An 18772-nucleotide genomic window follows, 5' to 3' on the forward strand; every position below is an offset into this window, starting at 1 on the left:
TTATGGCGGTTTCAGCGGAATAATAAATGAAATAAGATAGAATAACTAATAATCTGATATATACGAAATCAAAACACAGGAAGAAAAGACGTCGTAAAATATGACTACATCATGAATTAAGTTTCGTAAACTCACACTTGTCTTAATTTTTCTGCCATATAAAAGCCCTTAAGCCAGATAACACGACGCTGTAATACACAACATTATCACCCAGACCTTACTAGGTCCTTACAAATATTCATATATGTCCCCCATCGTTGCAGTATTGTTCTACGACCATTACCCAGATTGTTACTGCGCCGATTTCGACAGAGCTTTTGTGAAAAGTTATTATCATCTATACGAATTACCAATCAGCTATTAAAAGCTATAAAGAATTGGTGAGGAATTCAAGGGAGCTTTCCTGTTGGCTATGAACCTAAGATTAGAGCTGTGCTCAGTTCAGATTAGATATCAAGGAATAATGAAAAGGAATCTAATTATATTGTTGAAGCTAGAATGGTTTTACGAGAAGCCGTCACACTGTCTACAGCTTATTATCCCAAGATTTTAGGTCCACCTTTTGCGCCGTTCTCTGGGCAGTAGCGAAAGGGATATTACGAGGATATGATTGCTATAAATAGCCAACCCCGAATTGATATTTAAGTCCTCGGGAACCTTGACCCGGAAAATCTCGCATATGTATGGAGGGCTAGGAAATTGTATAAAGTTTCTTGTATGCCGATCCCTTATAAAATCTGTCAAGTTGGTAACGAGCAATTATGGCAACGAAAAAGGCTTTGATCATCACTATGTATAAGGAGATCATTCTATGTTTGAATCGTAACAGAATGTAATCACAATTTCATCATTCATAGAAGTGAGTCACAAGAGGATCATGGGTGGCATTTCCATAAGCATCTCCACCGTATGTCAAGTAGCCAGCAACTAAGCCAGGTGCTGTACCCTGAGTAATTTCGGCTGCATTGCCAGTAAACCATACAGCTTGCATTCCCAATATCATGTGTTGTAGGATATGACAATGTAGCATCCAAACGCTAGAAAAACAGTGAGCAAGAACAGAAATGGTGGAGGAAATAAAATGAACTTACCCTGGGCCTGTTGCTTTCAACCTCCAGGCTCGCCATCCTTGAATTGTAGCATTATTAGGATCATCAAATCGGTACAAAGCGGTAGTATCTCTAAGAACTGGATTATAGCCCTGAAGCTTTGCTTCGTTGGCTGTGGCATTGTAAGTTCCTGGACCACAACCCAAGTCCCAGTAGTGGGTTCCGTGCAGGTGAAAAGGATGAGCATCATTGGGAGCATGAGCACCGATTGCATCATATTGTATTATGATGTCTATCACTTCGCCAAGTTTTGCTGGATAGACGTTGAGCTCGGGATCCCAGCCACCATGCCGAAGCGCATTCTCATAATTCGGAATGGCTTGTTCGCCTCGATTATAAATATCAACAAGGTATGGTACGTCGTATACAGGAATTGTATTGTTGAATGGGGTGTCATTCTCATGCTGATTGGTCTCCGTCCATGTGTGATTATTGAGAGCCAGGAATTGACCAGCAGTGACGGTCAGTTGTTGTTGAGTGATGTAGACTTGGCGCGTCACTTGATCCGAGCTTGGAAATCCGTTTGGCAGCAAGGGCTCTAAGGTATACTCCATAAAGTTCCGTAAATCGGCCGTAATTCCCTGAACAGGCTTTTGATCAGGTGGTGTGTTGGGTATAGTGCTGGCGTTTGTCGAGGTATATGACAGAACTGCGTAATAAGTGGCATTTATGGGCCGGTTTCTCAGTTCGATTTGTATCCAGAATTCTGTTTTACCCAGCATTTTTAATTCTTCTTCTGTTTTTGTGTGCACCAAAAAGTCATATCGTTGGCCAGTTGTGAACAGTATTTTGTCTGCGTTGAATGATTGTGTGTAAGAGGCGTCCGCAGCAACAATAGTGAGGTTGTTGTGATCTTCAAAAGCGAAAACATACGTGCCCAATGAGCCTGCTCCAAAGGCTCTGAAACGGTAGGTTCTATTCGGTTCGACATGGATGATATCTGGATGACATGTCGCGTTTGTGTCGGAAACTGTTGCATTTGCAGCGGGCAATGGAGAGTCCGTCTCGTTCCATGGCAGCGCTGGGAAGCTATTCCCATTTACAAGTAATGACTCCGCGTCTCCAGCCCTGTGTATATCCAAGCAAAGGTCAATTTTTACGCCGAAAAATAGTTTAGGCTTTACAAAACAAAACAAAAAAACAATAATTTGAACCTACCACAAATATGTCGCCAACGGAGCAATAAGTCCTTCCATCGTTTCCTTGTCCGTATGATTATACAATTCGGAGAAGAACAACAGTCTTTCCTCATCGTATTCGTAAGGTCTAGTACCGTCTGCTTCTTCTATGATCAGCGGTCCAGCAGCTGTAGTGGCTTGAAGTCCAACGTGAGAATGATAATAATACGATCCGGCGTCACCAATCCGTGGTCGAATTTCGTAGTCAAAAAAATGTTGAGCCTTCACCATTGTAAGAACCATGTTTACCACTTTGTGTACAAACGGAAATCCCTACTTTGATGGGCCATTGGCTAGCCTGAGGAGATCCATCAGAGTAGGGAGCGATGGAGCTGAGACCGTGCCAGTGCTAAAATGATTGAGCGATTTCCCGGTATCCCTGATGATAGTTTCTGCGTACCATTGTGGTATTATCCTCGGGCAAATCGTTGTAGACTCGAACCCAAGTTGTCTGGTTTTCTTTCAAATAGAGAGCAGGTCCGGGCACGGTCCCTAGACATATCAGCGTGTCATGAATTTATACAATGGCAAAACAAGTTCATGAAGTACCATTAACCACAGTAGACAGTCTTGTTCTGCATGCTAGTGTCATAATTTCACTACTGATCCTCAAGATGTAATCGGGATGAAAGCTATCGTCATGCCTGACCTGTATGACAGCCAAGCCGAAAGGCAAAGCAGCCAAAAGCAGGGCAAATCGTAAGACAAAGATAAAGATAGCCATGATTCTGCAGTGTTTTATTGATGCCCTATCTGCTTGATCCCAGTTATTGGAGAGCAAAAAAAATTCAATTCGTGTACAGAAAGGGTACTGCCGGATTTTTATAGTTAATCTGCCCAGACGCAGATCTTATTATGAGGACATGCAAATCGTTTCGATCGCTACTCAATTCGGAGTTTCTTGCAAAAGAAATTCGTTGTGGGATGTATGCAGCTGTCGCATCGGGAATTGAGCTATTGGCAATGTGAGAGACGTACCCTTGCCGTTTTGGCAATAGATCTTCGGAGATGTCTTTTAGCTTGACCCAATCAACCTGTTTCTTGACAAGGAGCATGCTTAGAATTTGCAGTACATATCAAAATACGATTTCACAATTCCCAAGGAACAGCACTTGGTCTTATTCGCTGTTACGTGGCATTCCTGATCCGCTCACGCCTTACGGATTGATTTACGGTTAGCTAGAGGCATTCATGCACCACGAATCACAATTATCTAGAAGCTATAAGATAAAGTGTCCGGAAAACAATTTTACTTGGGAAAATTAGTGTTAATATAGAAACAATCCAGAACTAGACTATCCCAGTACCGTTAGCATCTAAATTCTCTCAAAAATCGCGAATGATATCGGTCTCTTTCAAGTTACTGGACTTGAAAAAAGGGTCGGGTGCTTCTTTTATCCTGCTTCTGTCCTACTACAGTACTACGAAATTCGATGGCACCTTGAGTCTCTTCATAAATAGGATATGAGCGACAAATGCCGCCTCAATGTCGAGCCCTGATAAAACCAATTGTTTAAGCTTCTCGGATCTCGACACCTTTAGCATTTTGACTCCCGACTTGTACCGTATGGCTATTCTATTACATTTCGTTGGGATTTCTTGCAGGTACATCTTCATCTTGATGGACGTAAACACCTGTCATACTTCCAGTAATCATTTACATAGCTAGCCAATAATTAATCGCCGTTAATATGGTAGATTCCCCTTCTTTTATTGAAAAATTCATTACGCTGCTTGGAGTGGCCTTTGGTTTTTATGTGCTCACGGATTAACACCGACCTTGGTCACATAGGCGCTACGCTAATCTATCTATAGATTGCATTTAATTTAATCGATATTTCTGATTTATGTAATATCTCTGTAAGAGTCGTACATAAATGTTGGAATATGAATCCCATGATTCGGCACTCTGCCTCCCTGGGGCAGAAGCTGGCGTGTACGCATGGAACTGGATTACTATAATCCCTGCGTGTATGTGATGACCTCCAAAGCTAGCTGACACTCACCTCCTTTGTTCTAGGGGGTAGTTATTATAATATAGAATTGTGCTCATAGGCAGGCTCATTATTATAGGGTTGTTGGATCACGCTTACTACTATCTATGCTTTGTGATACAGACCGTACTTAAACCGATAATAGTTGATAGTTGAACAATCTACCTAGAATCCTATGCCTGATATATATATATAAATTTACATACATATGGTCATCGGGTACGCGTGGACACGAAATAAGGATTCCAACGGGATCCGGTCGACAATAAACCTGGTAGAGCCTGAAAACTTCAGTATAAATCAAAAGAGTAAGTATACCGATACAGCCATTATAAAAAGAGTATGCGCGACGCTTGTGAATCTACTAAGCAGGAAATAGCTATCTGTATTCCACTAGAGACGACAAATCAATTGGGCACTACGACCTTTTGTGGAAAAGCCGGATATAATGAGAAGCCATCACTGGTGAATTACATCTTCATAAAATGCTGTAACCAGATCAAGTAGAGTCAAAGTTCTAGTTATTGCTATAAAATCCAACGAACCAAATATTTCCAATATACAAATACTCTTGGCCAGAAGCTAAGCCCCATCCAACTCCTCTTAATGTTCAACCATAGTTCACCTCCACGAGAGGTATTGTATTCCCTCAATTGCTAGCAAAGCAATTATTACTTTTCTCGCTGCGCGAGCCTTCTCTCGTGTGCAAAGAACGGCAGGAACACCCTTTTTGCAGTCGACTGCTGACAGCACATGCAGACATCGATGTTTTGAGGTCAATATTTTCATATTGCACAGCTCTCCTACGCCTTGATGGCGACTTTAAAACCAACTTTTAGTGTTCGAGTCACGAGAAGCGCCACTGCGCCTAGGAGAACGGTCAGTCCTCCCCATAGGAATACACCCCAGTACACGCTCCTTTCCGGGGACTGAGCATCGATAATGGCACCACCGATGGGCGACCCCACAAGCAAACCAAGACCACACATGAAAAGTGTCATTCCAATTCGAACACCAGCCTTGGAAAGATCAGGAGCAAGCCAGACAACAACGGATGGGATCAGGGCCTGAGCGGAACCACTGAAGAAACCGAAAAGGATTGAAATAACAATCAGCGATCCAAGAGACTTGATGGCGATCCAGCAAAGCATGAGAATGCCGCAGATGAACGTGGCGGGAAGCATCACGTTAACGTTTCCGATTCTGTTTGCCCGCAAAATTTGATTAGCGTCGTTGTCAAGGAGAGGAAAGAGAAATACCGACTTATCAGCAAAGTACGGTGGAGCCACACGGCCCGGAATACTTCCAGCACTCATAATAATCAAGGTGTAGAAGGAGAGATTTTCGTCTATCCCAAGACTCAGAGCATAGTCCGTGATGTAAAAAAACGGTATATAAAGCCCCATGTAGGTGAAGAGCATGGCTATGTGCAGTATCAGCCAAGATGTGATTTACATGTATATAGCCAACATACAAAGCAGGAAAAAGAAATAAGGAAGATCCTTGAGAGCTTGTAAGTCAAGCAAAGGGCCCAGCTTCTTTGGTGGTAACCGTGGCCGCAAGAGTGAAATGGAAATGGCAAGAGTGCCTAGGACAATAAAGCCCATGGCTCGAACTGCCCATGGGAACCCAACTTGGACGATGAGGCGGCGGACGACAATGGGGTAGATGATACCGCCTATTCAAAAGAAAGAATTTATATAGCATTAGTGCGACTTCTTATTTCAGCTCTAGATGCTCACAACACATACCAACTGAACTCCCTGTCGCTGTCCAGCCCATCGCATATGAGCGCCGAGTCGAAAAGTACGTTCCAACAATGGTAAAAGCCGAAACCAAGAAGCAGCCAGAGCCGATTCCCACACATATTCCTTGCGCCAGAACCAGTTGCCAGTATTCTTCACACAAAGAGGTCATCATTAGTCCAAGAACCTGAAATACGACCCCGAAAGCGGAGAGAAGAAAGAAATAGCCCGCATCGAGAGCCCAACCAAAAATCACCGCCAGGATAAGCATCAGAAAGCCCTGAATAGAACCAATCCATGCAATGTCCGACGGTGAAGTGTCAGGCAAGAGGGTTGTTGTGTAGTAGGTTTGAAAAACACCGTACGCGTTTATTAGACCCCTTACGAGAGCATTAGAAACGCATCAATTGGACAGATTTGGCTGCAATGCGATGTGATCCTACCAGGTATTTACCATCAAAAAAAATGCCCCCAAAACCTGAGACCATGCTTTCAGTCCGCCATTGGGAGGCGGCCCTACAGCTGGAGGAGCCGCTACAGGTGCCGGGGCAGCGATTGGTAGTGTGCTATTGCCAAAGTCATCGACTCCTCTCTTTTCCTCAACATCGGACTGCGAGCTCATTTTGGTTGAAAACCGTAATAGAACAGATCAATTTGGGTCGCTGTGAGGCTCTCTGTGCAATAGACACGCTAGGGTCAAAAATATTTGTAGCGAGGTACAATCACCGATGTACAGTAATGATGTAGTGAAAGATAAGAGAGGGAATGAATGGATGGCATCAGAACGCCGCTGCTTCGCAGGTTTGTTCTATAAATACGCTCGCGCCAGTTAAAGGGAGAAGAAAGATTTACAGAAGTGGCTGACTAAAGTTTCAGTATGTCCATCTTAGAGATATCATCGCTAATGCAATATTTTGTCAGCAGTCCTATGGTTTTAGTAACCAGCGTTCGCGCTTCGACGCGGAGCGAGGTGATTGCTCATTCGGGCTAGGGCATAAACCACCATTCCTCCATTTGGAAAAACAAAGTTACCCCATCCGGAAATTCAATCCTTTGACTAGATTGGATTCTGCAAACGTGTGTGATAGTGTAGACAGTTCATTGATTGCTCAGCGACCGACCCCAACTCTAGCCCGTTTCGATGGGTTTTGTGGGTCACATATTACCACTACCTTCTATAACCACCTGTATACCTGGCTTTGGAAATTAGGTAGTGGCGTTAGCTGCTATAGCTAAACCCCTTTCCCAAATAGTACTAGTTTTCTTTTTAGCATCATGCAAGTTGGTTTCGTAACTTTAACTCATATTCCACCTTCACCTGTTTTGTGCTAGTGTGTAAAATCCTCCATTGATACTTGCATCGCGTGGTACTCGACAGTTAGAAGACCCGTATATCTGGAATCTATAGAGTATTCTAGATACCCCTCAAGACCATAATGTCGCAGTTCTATTGGTCAGCAGTATGTTTCTTTCGGGCTATACCGAAGGCAGATGGATGTATATATGTATTGTATTATGAAAGCATCATTTGACGCTTATCTAGAGCACAAGAGTAAGATGGGCTGCACACGTCAGATTAGCCTCGATGTGGAGATTTGCTACTCTAATGATGTGCTTGGACCATTTCAAAATGTAATCTTATTCGTCACGTCGGCGGTAGATTCTGATGAATACGAACTTACAAAAACCTACATCAATATAGCTAGTCCTAACATCACTTAGTCCCACACAATGTTTGTGCTGACAATCTTCAGACAATTACCGAGGCTCAAAGGATGAGAGACATGACTTATTCTGAGCCTATAAATACATGTCATTGATTATCAGATTAATCTGTTCCTCTGTTGGCACATCGCTCGTCCATCCATATTGAATACTCATCATCACTCTTCGTCGATATGTCCAAGGAAACTTACGAGTTATCCAGCCAGCTAGGTGGACTAGTATCCGGAGTCAGCATCGCGGAGCTCTTTCTGGTCCTGACTATTACAGGATTCCTCGCTCTAGTGTATGTTACGTGTTATAACAAATATGGGTATGGATTGAATCATTTACCCGGACCCTGGTTGGCGAGCTTTTCAAACATTTATCGTGTCTTGCGAGTTGCCAAAGGAACTGCTCATCTACAAGATATCAATCTTCATCGAAAATATGGTAGTGTGGTCCGATTGGGCCCTAATGTAGTGTCGATCGGAGATCCGAAGGCCATACAGAAGATTTATGGCATTACAGCTAATCTTCCTAAAGTCAGTCAGCCCTGATTTTCCTTTGACCCCACAAAATTTTCCTCCTATCTCCTCGAATATCATAATTTCTTTCCTGCTCTTGCTCGAGTTAACGGTGAGATCTATGGTTGAACTTCCAATGGGCAGTCCGGTTTTTACCCTGTCAATTATACATACTCTCATGGAAAACTTGTCCCCGGCATTTTTGCAACGACAGATGAAGGCTTACACCGCAAAATGAAAAGACCTATTGCCAACTTGTACTCAATGTCAAGCGTTCTTGCCTACGAAACTCTTGTTGAGGATACTGTTCGTGTCATGATTGATCAATTGGACAAACGGTTCGCGAGCACGGGACAGCCTTGTGATCTCAGCAGCTGGTTGCAATTTTACGCTTTCGATGTTATTAGTGCTGCCACATTCTCTAGCAGAGTTGGATTCATCGATAACGGCGAGGACGTTGGAGGAGTTATGGAGGGTATATGGAGCCGCTTCAAGTATTTTGCGACGGTACAATCCCCGCTCGTAATGCCAGCATTAGAAAATCATAAGAACAACAAAAATTGCGGTAAGGCTGACTACGTGGAACACAGATCGGGCAAATGCCATGGCTTGATAAGTTTTGGGATAAAAGTCCCTTGATTAATACGCTCTTTCCAGCCAAGTCGTCCCCAATTGCCGCATTCGCGATGAATCTTACAGGCAAAAGACTGGGGGAGTTATCCGCATCGGAAAATAATGAGAAGGAGGCCACAAAGAAGAGTGACTTCCTCTCCAAGTTCCTTGAGATCAAAGCAAAACACAAAGATTTGCCTGATTGGTACGATTTTATCTCAATTCTACCTTGATATATTCGCCTTCTGAACTTGTTCCCTTTCGCGTAGGTATCTTACTTCATGGACTATATCCAACATGCTTGCTGGTAGTGATACTACAGCGATCAACCTTAGAGCAATATTCTACTACTTGCTGCGGCATCCACATAGTCTTCAGCGAGTATTGGATGAGATCAAGGAAGCGGAGGCCGAAAATCGCCTCTCAGAGATAATAACATACAATGAGAGCAAAACCCTAAAATACTTAGATGCTTGCATTAAGGAATCTGGTCGTCTTCATCCTTCTATTGGGCTTCCTCTTGAACGAGTTGTTCCCCCGGGTGGCATGGAAATAAATGGACATCGTCTTCCTGGCGGGACTATCATTGGAATTAATGCGTGGACGTGTCAGCGTGATTACAATGTGTTCGGTGAAGATGCTGATGAGTGGAAACCGGAGAGGTGGCTGGTTGATGATGCTCGCGCAAATGAGATGAGTCGTGCGATATTGCTGGTGAGTAATAGTTTTCTCATTCTTGCCCTCTTTTCTTCTGCAGAGACGTCGGAGTCTTGATAAATCCTGGTCCTTACTAATTTTTTCTCTTGCAGTTCGGCTCTGGTCATCGATCGTGTATTGGAAAGCATATTTCTCTCATTGAAATATATAAGATCGTTCCGCAACTGTTGAGAGAATTTGAGGTAAGATATGATAGGTGTGCATTCAAAATGAACTTTCTCTCAGTTTTGACAACACTTCCAGTTTAAATTCGTTCACCCGGATCGTCCGTGGACTACTGTGGGATTTTGGGCAGTCAGACAAACAGACATGAATGTTTGGCTCCAACGGAGGACCAAATTGTAAATCACCGGGCTATCGCGGTTGGCGATGTAGTCGGATGCTCTAAATTCTCACGGTTGGTCGGCTTCAGATCATTATATAGTTTGGTGACGTTCCACTTAATAGCTGGAGCACCCGCATTCAACTGTGTACGGATCCTGGGCTATACAAAGTAGATATGCTCCAGATTTGTCAGCAAGTTTTTATGGGGAGGCTTTATCATGTAATGAATTTTGTGGAAGAAATTCAAACCATATTCAAAGTTGCGGAAATACATATTTGCTTAAAACATCTTCATAAATCGGACCCATGCACACTAGATACTGGCTTGACATTCGGAAAAGAACTCCTCCAGATACTGATTTACCGTGTCCTTGGCCTCGAGATGCACCCAATGTCCAGTGGGCACAGGCCGGCTTCTCAAATGTGGGATATAGCTTCTCACAAAATCCAAAAGCTGAGAAACAGCAATCTTATCCTCACTCCCTTGTATTACCAATGTTGGGAGAGACAGTGTTGGGTCCAGCTCGGCCGTGATCTCGTCATCATAGTCGTAATTTTTGATTCGGTTCCTGTACCAATTAAGAGCAGGACCGTAATCTCCTTGGAAAATGTTGAAATGGGTCTCTCGCTCCTATTGTTTCATCAATTAGCTCCTCAATACGCACATTATATGAGCAAAGATACCAGACACCTCTTCTGTGATAAATGGAGCTAAAGTGCCACCACGACCTTCGTAGAGCCAAGTTTCGAGGCCACCCGATGGGCCTAAGTATGTCTTCCAATAAGATGGATCTTCCGGGTAAAAAATTGAGAAGAAAGATTTTGCCTTGAAATATTAGCCGACCAAAGACTACATATTAGTTAAGAGTAGAGAGAAAAAAGAAATGTCTCTTCACACATGTTCACGTATAATAGCTGCGGCCTCCTCTTTTTCAAAAAAGTTCCAATACCCAAACCTTTCGAACCCTGCAACCTGTTTGGTGAGAGCATTCACTTTTGCCAGGTCGAACTTTTGACCCGGCAAGGAATACGGCACGGCGAGAAAAGTTGTAGTGTAGAGTCTGTCTGGGTAGTAATTGGCAATTCGCGATAAAAGCAGGGAACCGAAATCGTGAGCAACTCCGTGGACTTTTCTGATGTTTTCCAGGTTCAGTATCTCAATAATCTCGGTAGCTATCTTCTTCGTCTTGTATTCTGACGCAGACAAAGGTTTATCAGTGTCTCCGTATCCCAGGAGGTCAACAGCCAAAATGCCAAACCCCTTCGACGAGAAATACTGAATTTGATGTCGCCAGTCATATGAGGAAGAAGGAAATCCATGCAAAAACAATATTGTTACACTCCCATCTTTGGGCTCGGTGTGAACATAGCCATATCGCCTTGAAGTAGTAAGTGTAGTGGTCTTGAACTTTTCAGGTACAGTCAGGGACGCCATTGGGATCTTTTGTGGTCGCTTAGCAGCTACTGCTGTAATCGTATAATAGAGAAAGTTGAGTAATATGGAGGAAAGTGAAGCCTCGTCGTAGGGCTCGGTAGACTTTGCTGCCTTATATCCGGTTTTCTATGTCGTCATCGCGATCCACGATCTTTGCGTATATTGCATATGATAAATATTACAAATATAGTATTATTAATGTTTTGATTGCTCAACTGGCGGCTATTTGGCGTCCAAAGAGTTTCCCCCATTCATACTAGACAATCTTATCCAGGCCTTTTGTCAGCATGAGCATTTTTTTCCAAACAAGCAAAGTCCGCTACTATTTGCTCATAGGTCCAGTACAGGAAGGGGCAGTGCATGTCCATTCAAGAGTGGCCAATTACATATGCGATAGAGAATCCGTACAACAGCACCGTTTATGGCCTTTTTTTTTGTAGTGGAATCGACTTCGGACGAAGAAATATGTCCATATTCGACTGTCTGGTTATCCAGTAGGTCTTAATCCTCCAACTCTGAGTAGGGTTTACCAATTCGATCTTGAGTATAGTATTGTCAGTATATGTACAGTCGAGATGTGCAGGTGTCGTGAGAGGGAGGGGAAAGACCTCAAAATTTCTCAACAGCTGCGGTATAAGCTTGTATATTTCTAGCAAAGCAATGTGCCTCCCAAGGCATGCCCTGTGGCCGCCTCCCCACTATAAAATGTGGTAGGATTAGTCAAATTGTCTTGTATCAAAAGAGACAGAATTAGGTATTGTTTGCTTACTACAAGCATTGAACTTTCCATGCGATGTTGTTCCGATTTTTCGACCAGCCATCTGTCTGGATTCCATGCTTCCGCATCGTCGCCGAAAACTGTTTTGTCACGGTGCGAAACCCATGGGTTGATGCCGACTACAGTGCCTTCAGGTATGAAATGACCGTTGACGGTGATTCCTCCTATAGGGGCTACCCTCTCGAATTGCTGTCCAACGACTGGATGAAGACGGCCAGCTTCTTTGATACAAGCGTCAAGATAATTCAAGGACTTCGCTTCGGCCCATGTAATAACTTTCGAAATCTTTCCTGTGTTTTCATGATCTGATAATTCTTCCAAAACTTTGCGATAGCTTTTGGGATTTTTTAAGAGGTAATAGATAATGGACCGGAGATATACAGCTGTTGAGTCACTTCCAGCAAGCATATTTGACGTTGTCCAGGATGTGAGGTACCTTATTTTACAACAAAAGTCAGATCCCGTTCCAATGATTGAATTATCTCGTCTTGCAAACTGAAAGAGTGCGGAAAATATTAAGAGAGAAGAACTCTTACCAATCCGGTATTTCTGGATGATTGAACTTGGCTTTCAGAAACTGCGAAAAGAAGTCAATTGGCTGTCCGCTGTTCTTCTCAATGGGCCCCTCAGTGGTATTCTTGAAGTCCTCGATCCGCTTTTTTATTTGCATGAAGGTGAACGTCACAATTGCTGATGACTTGGCCGGAAGCAAAGCATTGATGAGTGGACTCTTATCCCACAGCTTATCTAGCCAGGGCATCTGTCCTACCTGTCATGGACGTTCCAATGCATGAGTAAACAGCACAGCTAGAACGAGCAGTTACTCACAATTCCGAAATATCGAAATCTTTTCCATATGCCGGCAATAGTGCCGTCAACGTCAGTGCCTCTTTCGATGAATCCGATTCGACGGGCAAAGGTCACTTCACTCATCACATCAAACGCAAAGAAATGCAACCAATCGTCAATATTGCACGCTGAGTCGGTGTCTGCAAACTTCCTCTTGAGCTCAGAGATGAACAATTCTATGGTATGATCAACGAGGCCTTCATGGTGAAGAACATTGGACAGCGAATACAGGTTAGACACTGGGCGTTTCATATCTTTGTTCAGTCGTTCGTCGGTAGTAGTGAATATTCCAGGAATGAGTTTCCCGTTGGAATAGCTGTATTGAACTGGGTAAAGATCGGACTACGAAGAAGTCAGTTTAGATTGGAAATGAATCACCAAGAATTGGTAGATATCCTCCCGATTGTCACTCATCTTTGTTAGGAGGGGACGGTTTCTTACTTTTCGAAGACCGGCGCCTATACCATAAACAGCTTTTGTAGCAGTAGCACTGCCTATAGATACGGCATTTGGCCCAATGCGAACGGTATCACCATATTTTCGATGAAGCTTTATATCATGGGAATGGGCATGTCCCATGACAMCCCTGGCAAGCCTATATATGTTCGAAACGCTTGCAATCCATGGGCCAGGAATGTTGCGAAGATTCTTCTGATATCTAGTTTGCACAACATATTTCAGTAGAAAAAGAAGGATAAACGATGTAACAAAAGATAACAGTCGATGATCCAGAAGAAAGTGAAAAGGGGGGTTACTCTGAAATATAGTCATTCTCTGTAAAATCTATCTTGTATGATATGGAAAAGAACTTTGACAAACAAACAGCCTTTCAAGACAGAAAGTAGGCTTCTTTATGACAGTGGTACAGACGCTGGCTTAAAAATTACTACATTTCGAAAGTGGAGAAAACCCCATAAAAAGGAAGTACCATTGGTTTGAATTTGCCTCATTTAAGCTAGGATTGCGATATATACGCGATACTCTTAGGTGTTGTTTCCTCCGGTGGTCGTAATAGGGAATGTGGTAATGACTGACATCAATTGATTGTTGAGACCAGTATGCCGAATGCCGAATTTTACAAATTTCACCCGACTCGCAATATTCCTCCATTCAGTCATAGTACAGTCGCCCTTGAAAGCGTAACTCGATTGCAAATTAAGCCACATGTATGATGTTTACTTCGAACAACAAGTGTACTTCTTAGTCTACAAATTCTTATGTTAATACTGTGGATTTTCTGCCTTTGATGGACAGAGTTAAACGTACATAAATGAACGATACTTGATCTAAGACTGCGTTAACAGTAAGAACCGTCGAAGTTGATGTTACAACGAAGAAATGGCCGTTTCTGAAGATGATCAGCATCCACGGTTTTTCCGTAGCACGCTGTTTGTGATAATCATTGTATCCATTACGGCATTTACATGTCCAGGGCTATACTATGCTTTGAACAACCTTGGAGCAGGGGGAGGAACGAACCCGACTATCGTTAATGCTGCTAATGCAATCATCTTCGGCGTCATTGCTGTAAGCAGTCCCTTCATCGGGGCAATCGTCAACCGCATCAATCCTAGACTTGGTCTATTGGTAGGCACTTGATCATGAACCGCCAACATGGTTTGGACTACTAACCGTTCATATGCATCTCATAGATCGGATCTGCTTTTTATACGCCATATGCAGGGGCATTGTACTGCGCCGACAAGTTCCATACAACGTGGTTCTTGCTTTTCGCCGCTGTTCTGCTTGGCTTATCTGGTGCTTTTTTATGGATATCATCAGCGGCTATTCTACTTGGCTACTGCGAAGAAGACAGAAAAGGACTGGCTAGTAAGTCTAAAAATGGAGTTTTGGCTACTCATCTGAGGACGAGGCTTACTGAGAACGATAGTGTCTGTCAAGTTCGCCATGCAGAATTTAGGTGGTTGTGTGGGTGCTGCTGTAAGCTTGGGACTTAATATCGACCGGAACTATAATGGAGGGGTCAGTCGCGGCACATATATCGTTTTCATGCTCCTGATGGCCCTAGGGCCGATATTTGGGGCCATGTTGCCTGCCTCTAAACATGTGCGGCGAAGGGATAGCAAGCCGGTCGTGGTCAAGAAACAGCCGAATATTTTTCGGGAATTTGTTACACTGAAACTTTTACTTAAGGCACCCGCGGTCCTGGCTCTCATACCTTTGATGATTTATGTGCAATGGGTTTTGTCCTATCAGTGGCAGTTCAATTACGCCTATTTTACCGTTCGGGCTCGTGCACTCAACTCCTTTGTGTTCTATTTCTTGGGTCTTATCAGTTCCCTGGGTATAGGTCAGGTGCTTGATACACCACTTCTTGACCGGCGCAATAGAGCTAAGGTTGGCTTCATCATCTCGACTCTATTTGGAGCAGCAGCTTGGATATTGGCAGAAGTGACGCAGATGCGTTATTCCAAAACACGTCCGAGTCTGGACTTTGTTGATGAACGATATGGCCTTGGTGCCGCGACATTTGCGTTGTGGGGATGCTCTGATGCCTTGTAAGTGCCGTGCTGCTAAAAACATATTCTTAGACCAGGATTTTTGCTAACTGATTGGCCTGTGCAGAACGACGACATATCTTTTCTGGCTTGTCGGAACACTTACAAACGATGTTAACGAATCCGCTCTCCTGGGATCGATCGTAGGATCCACCGGTTGTGTGGGATCAGCCTTGGCTTTCGTGGTAACAGTCGAGAACTTTCATTTAGAGGGTGCTTGCTCTATCAATCTAGCTCTCTTTTTCCTCTCGGTGCCCTCTCTATTTTGGGTCAGTTTCACTCAAATATCCTCGAAAACAGAAGGGCTAATGACGGTCAATTCTGAGGAGGGAGGGCCCGTACAAAAATAAGTTGGAAGAGGGAAGTGATTAGACTTCTGCATAACCCAGGATGGGTCACAAGCATCAACCCAAAACCCAGTAGAAACCTAGTTTGACCCAGTTTCAGTATACGATGTTAAATATATCACATTTCATAAACGAAGAGCTGGTTGATCTATTTAACGTCCGGTGTAGCTCCCATGATTGTTCTGGTGCTATGCAGACTCCAACAAGTTAAATACATGAATCCTGCCTCTGCTATTTACATAATATGTTAAGAGGGAAAATTTCAAAAGCCTCTCAAAGAACCGTGGAATATTCAGCATAGAGTAACTGGAGGGAGGCATACATTGAGAACCATGCTCCATCCTACCCCTATTTCTCCTCATACACGTCGAACATCTTGATAACCCGTAAACCCCTCTATCCATTCGCAGAGGCCTCTTCCCACCAGGGGATTTAGGGGCCATGGAATTCAAACCCAAGTGCTCTTGTATAAAGTGATGGCTAGGGGCATAAACGAAGAGTTTGTCTGTAGTTATTGCTTGATATAACTACGTAATATCTATAAGTTCTTGGCATATTTGTTGAATCTAGAACCTATAGTGGCACGATATAGACCCAAAGGCTAAGCCAGACATAGTTGGACCGGTTTGTAGCCGAAGTCTAAATCGCACTAACATTATATATTACCCCATGGAGTAATTATTGCTTTCGGGCTAACCCCATCTAGTCAATTACTGTGGATTGCGAGGCACAACATGCTGGAACATATCGGGGTGTGGCGCAGATGCTGAAATTATCCCAGCCATTATAAAGAAACCGCCAAGCCTACTAATTTTGAACTGTCAGAGAATCAGCACGTCACAGCCAATAGATTGCCTAGCGCTAGTTATGTAATCATGGAACTGAMCCTGCCACTTGGTTACTTATATTGTAACTTAGTCCATGTAACCGACTCTTTGTGGTTTCAGTCTCGCCCTCGGCTGTTTACCATATTATTATGGACACCGCCTTCTGATATAGGCTACATTAAAGGCTCCTGAACCCTAATACTTCGTGTACCAGCCATCCAGGCAAATTTTTGCCAGCAATAATTGTTGGCAGTAAGCACGGGGTGTTAACATTACTGCACCCCCACTGTAAGTATAAGCGGGACTCTGGATGACTAAGGAAGGGTCGGTTAGGGGTACTTCGGAAGTGATCAGCAGTTCCCTCTAGTCTTGACGGAGAGAAGAAACCGTTTGCAATCCATCGTTGCAATGCCGCCCTTCAAAATAGTCACTGCAAAGGCCTTTTCTGAGAAATCCAATCGAAACCATCGGAGAAACGGACATGCCCAGAGGTCATGCGTTCAATGTCGAACTGCAAAGCTGCGATGTGATAGAGGTGTTCCATGTCGGCAGTGTGTGTCCTCTGGCCACCCCACGGCGTGCAAGTATAACAGTAACATCGCACCACCGGAACTGACTGGCGCACCAGCGGAATTGATTGGGCTACAAGAAGATCCCATAGGTGACCGTGTTCGGAAAAAAAGACAATATGCTACTGGATCACCTCGCTTCTCTGCTCCTGACTGCTCATCCGAAAGCGTGTCAACCAACCAGCAAACCATGGAACGAGCTGCAGGTATGCCTGAGGCGCAAATACCTCCGCATTTACATTACTACTCTGAGGATGGACCGTCGATAGATCACTTGATATACTCCATCCGGGGAACACTTCTTTCAAATGCTTCAGACAATAATTTCGCCCACGGACGATACTTGGGGAGCACTCATTGGGCAATTTTTGTCTCTGAAGTAAGACTTAATCCCAGCTGGCTAATAAGAATATTACGCTTAAGCGACTGATCACAATTTAGTTTCTTGAAGTACGTCGATTCTTGGAAAGGGATCCCGTGTTTCACGAAAGTTGGGAATATCTGTCTCAAATCAGCCGCCTATACCACGAGCTTCACAACGGGCCAGATAATGGGCTGTCGCATGGTCGGGTCCAGGACGTTACAAAATATCTTTTAGGAATCTTGCCTCCCAAGTCTATCTGCGATGGCCTACTTGAAAATTATTGGGCAACCGTCGGTCAGATAATGCCTTTTGTTCATCGAGATAGTTTTTTCCAAAAATACGTCCTTTTTGACAAGGACGGCACGATAGACAATATATGGCTCTTGCAATTTACTGTCATGCTGAGTCTCGGGTACATATGTGACGTTTCTACCAATGGCCTTGGAAGAACCTCTCTATCTTCCAAGTAGAGCAGAGGTGGTAGTCTTGTGAAAGCCGTTGAAATGGTAGTTCTTACGCATAAAGGAATGCGAAAGCCTTCCCTTGGTCTTTTGGAAGTTTTCCTACTCATATTTATGGCTAAGCATATGCTAACTGAGGTGGATGGACCCAATGGCATGTGTGCGATTTTGGGAGTCATGCAGAAGATGGCATTCACATTGGGACTTCACAGAGATCCACTCGCATTTGACAACAGAAGGAAATTTTCGGCGGAAGAGGTGGAAAGAAGGCGTCAGCTCTGGGCAATCTATCGCGTCATGGACTACGAGTACTCGATACAAAATGGGGTGCCACACACCATTCGTGATGACCAGTGTGATTGTCGATTGCCGATGGAATCCGTAACTCTTGGAGACACAAGGATCCGGGAAGAAGATTTTAATTTGTCCTGTTTCATCTCTCTAGCCACACTGACCGCTCTTGCCGCAAGTATGGAGCAGAAAACATCTCAAAGATCAAGGTCAACACAATCATTTGAACATATCCTGCCTTTTGAAATCCAGGCTGCGGAGGAAACACAGCTCTTTAAATCTGCTCTCGACGAGGAGATTTCCCGTTTGACGAAGTTGTGGATATCGAGTAATATGCCGAGAACTTTTGCATTCTACCACTTCCTATTTGATATTTTATGGCACCGAACGACAATGCTTCGCTATCAATGGGCTCTGAGTCAAAA

At 43.7% G+C, this 18772-nt stretch overlaps 5 protein-coding genes across 5 annotated transcripts; 2 read left to right on the forward strand and 3 right to left on the reverse strand.

Moving 5' to 3' along the window:
- Window positions 1-847: 847 nt before the first annotated feature.
- Window positions 848-2868, reverse strand: BHQ10_002032 (uncharacterized protein; the record flags this gene model as incomplete). Its single annotated transcript, XM_040874134.1, has 6 exons — window positions 848-1037; window positions 1092-2177; window positions 2268-2509; window positions 2565-2636; window positions 2688-2779; window positions 2844-2868. The coding sequence occupies 6 exons, from the start codon at window positions 2866-2868 to the stop codon at window positions 848-850; spliced, it is 1707 nt and encodes a 568-aa protein (XP_040730537.1).
- A 2216-nt stretch (window positions 2869-5084) lies between these two features.
- Window positions 5085-6648, reverse strand: BHQ10_002033 (uncharacterized protein; the record flags this gene model as incomplete). Its single annotated transcript, XM_040874135.1, has 4 exons — window positions 5085-5704; window positions 5756-5959; window positions 6033-6406; window positions 6470-6648. The coding sequence occupies 4 exons, from the start codon at window positions 6646-6648 to the stop codon at window positions 5085-5087; spliced, it is 1377 nt and encodes a 458-aa protein (XP_040730538.1).
- Window positions 6649-8488: 1840 nt separating this feature from the next.
- On the forward strand, window positions 8489-9640 carry BHQ10_002034 (uncharacterized protein; the record flags this gene model as incomplete). Its single annotated transcript, XM_040874136.1, has 3 exons — window positions 8489-8761; window positions 8845-9071; window positions 9136-9640. 3 exons carry the CDS (start codon window positions 8489-8491, stop codon window positions 9638-9640), a joined length of 1005 nt encoding a protein of 334 aa, XP_040730539.1.
- Window positions 9641-10220: 580 nt separating this feature from the next.
- Window positions 10221-13548, reverse strand: BHQ10_002035 (uncharacterized protein; the record flags this gene model as incomplete). The annotated part of the gene is made up of 6 exons (XM_040874137.1): window positions 10221-10476; window positions 10864-11183; window positions 12112-12556; window positions 12657-12889; window positions 12949-13311; window positions 13411-13548. 6 exons carry the CDS (start codon window positions 13546-13548, stop codon window positions 10221-10223), a joined length of 1755 nt encoding a protein of 584 aa, XP_040730540.1.
- A 759-nt stretch (window positions 13549-14307) lies between these two features.
- Window positions 14308-15838, forward strand: BHQ10_002036 (uncharacterized protein; the record flags this gene model as incomplete). Its single annotated transcript, XM_040874138.1, has 4 exons — window positions 14308-14556; window positions 14622-14799; window positions 14861-15488; window positions 15556-15838. The coding sequence occupies 4 exons, from the start codon at window positions 14308-14310 to the stop codon at window positions 15836-15838; spliced, it is 1338 nt and encodes a 445-aa protein (XP_040730541.1).
- Between the last annotated feature and the right edge of the window lie 2934 nt (window positions 15839-18772).

This window comes from Talaromyces amestolkiae, assembly GCF_001896365.1.
Source record: "Talaromyces amestolkiae strain CIB chromosome Unknown scaffold2.1, whole genome shotgun sequence".
NCBI classification, from domain to species: domain Eukaryota; kingdom Fungi; phylum Ascomycota; class Eurotiomycetes; order Eurotiales; family Trichocomaceae; genus Talaromyces; species Talaromyces amestolkiae.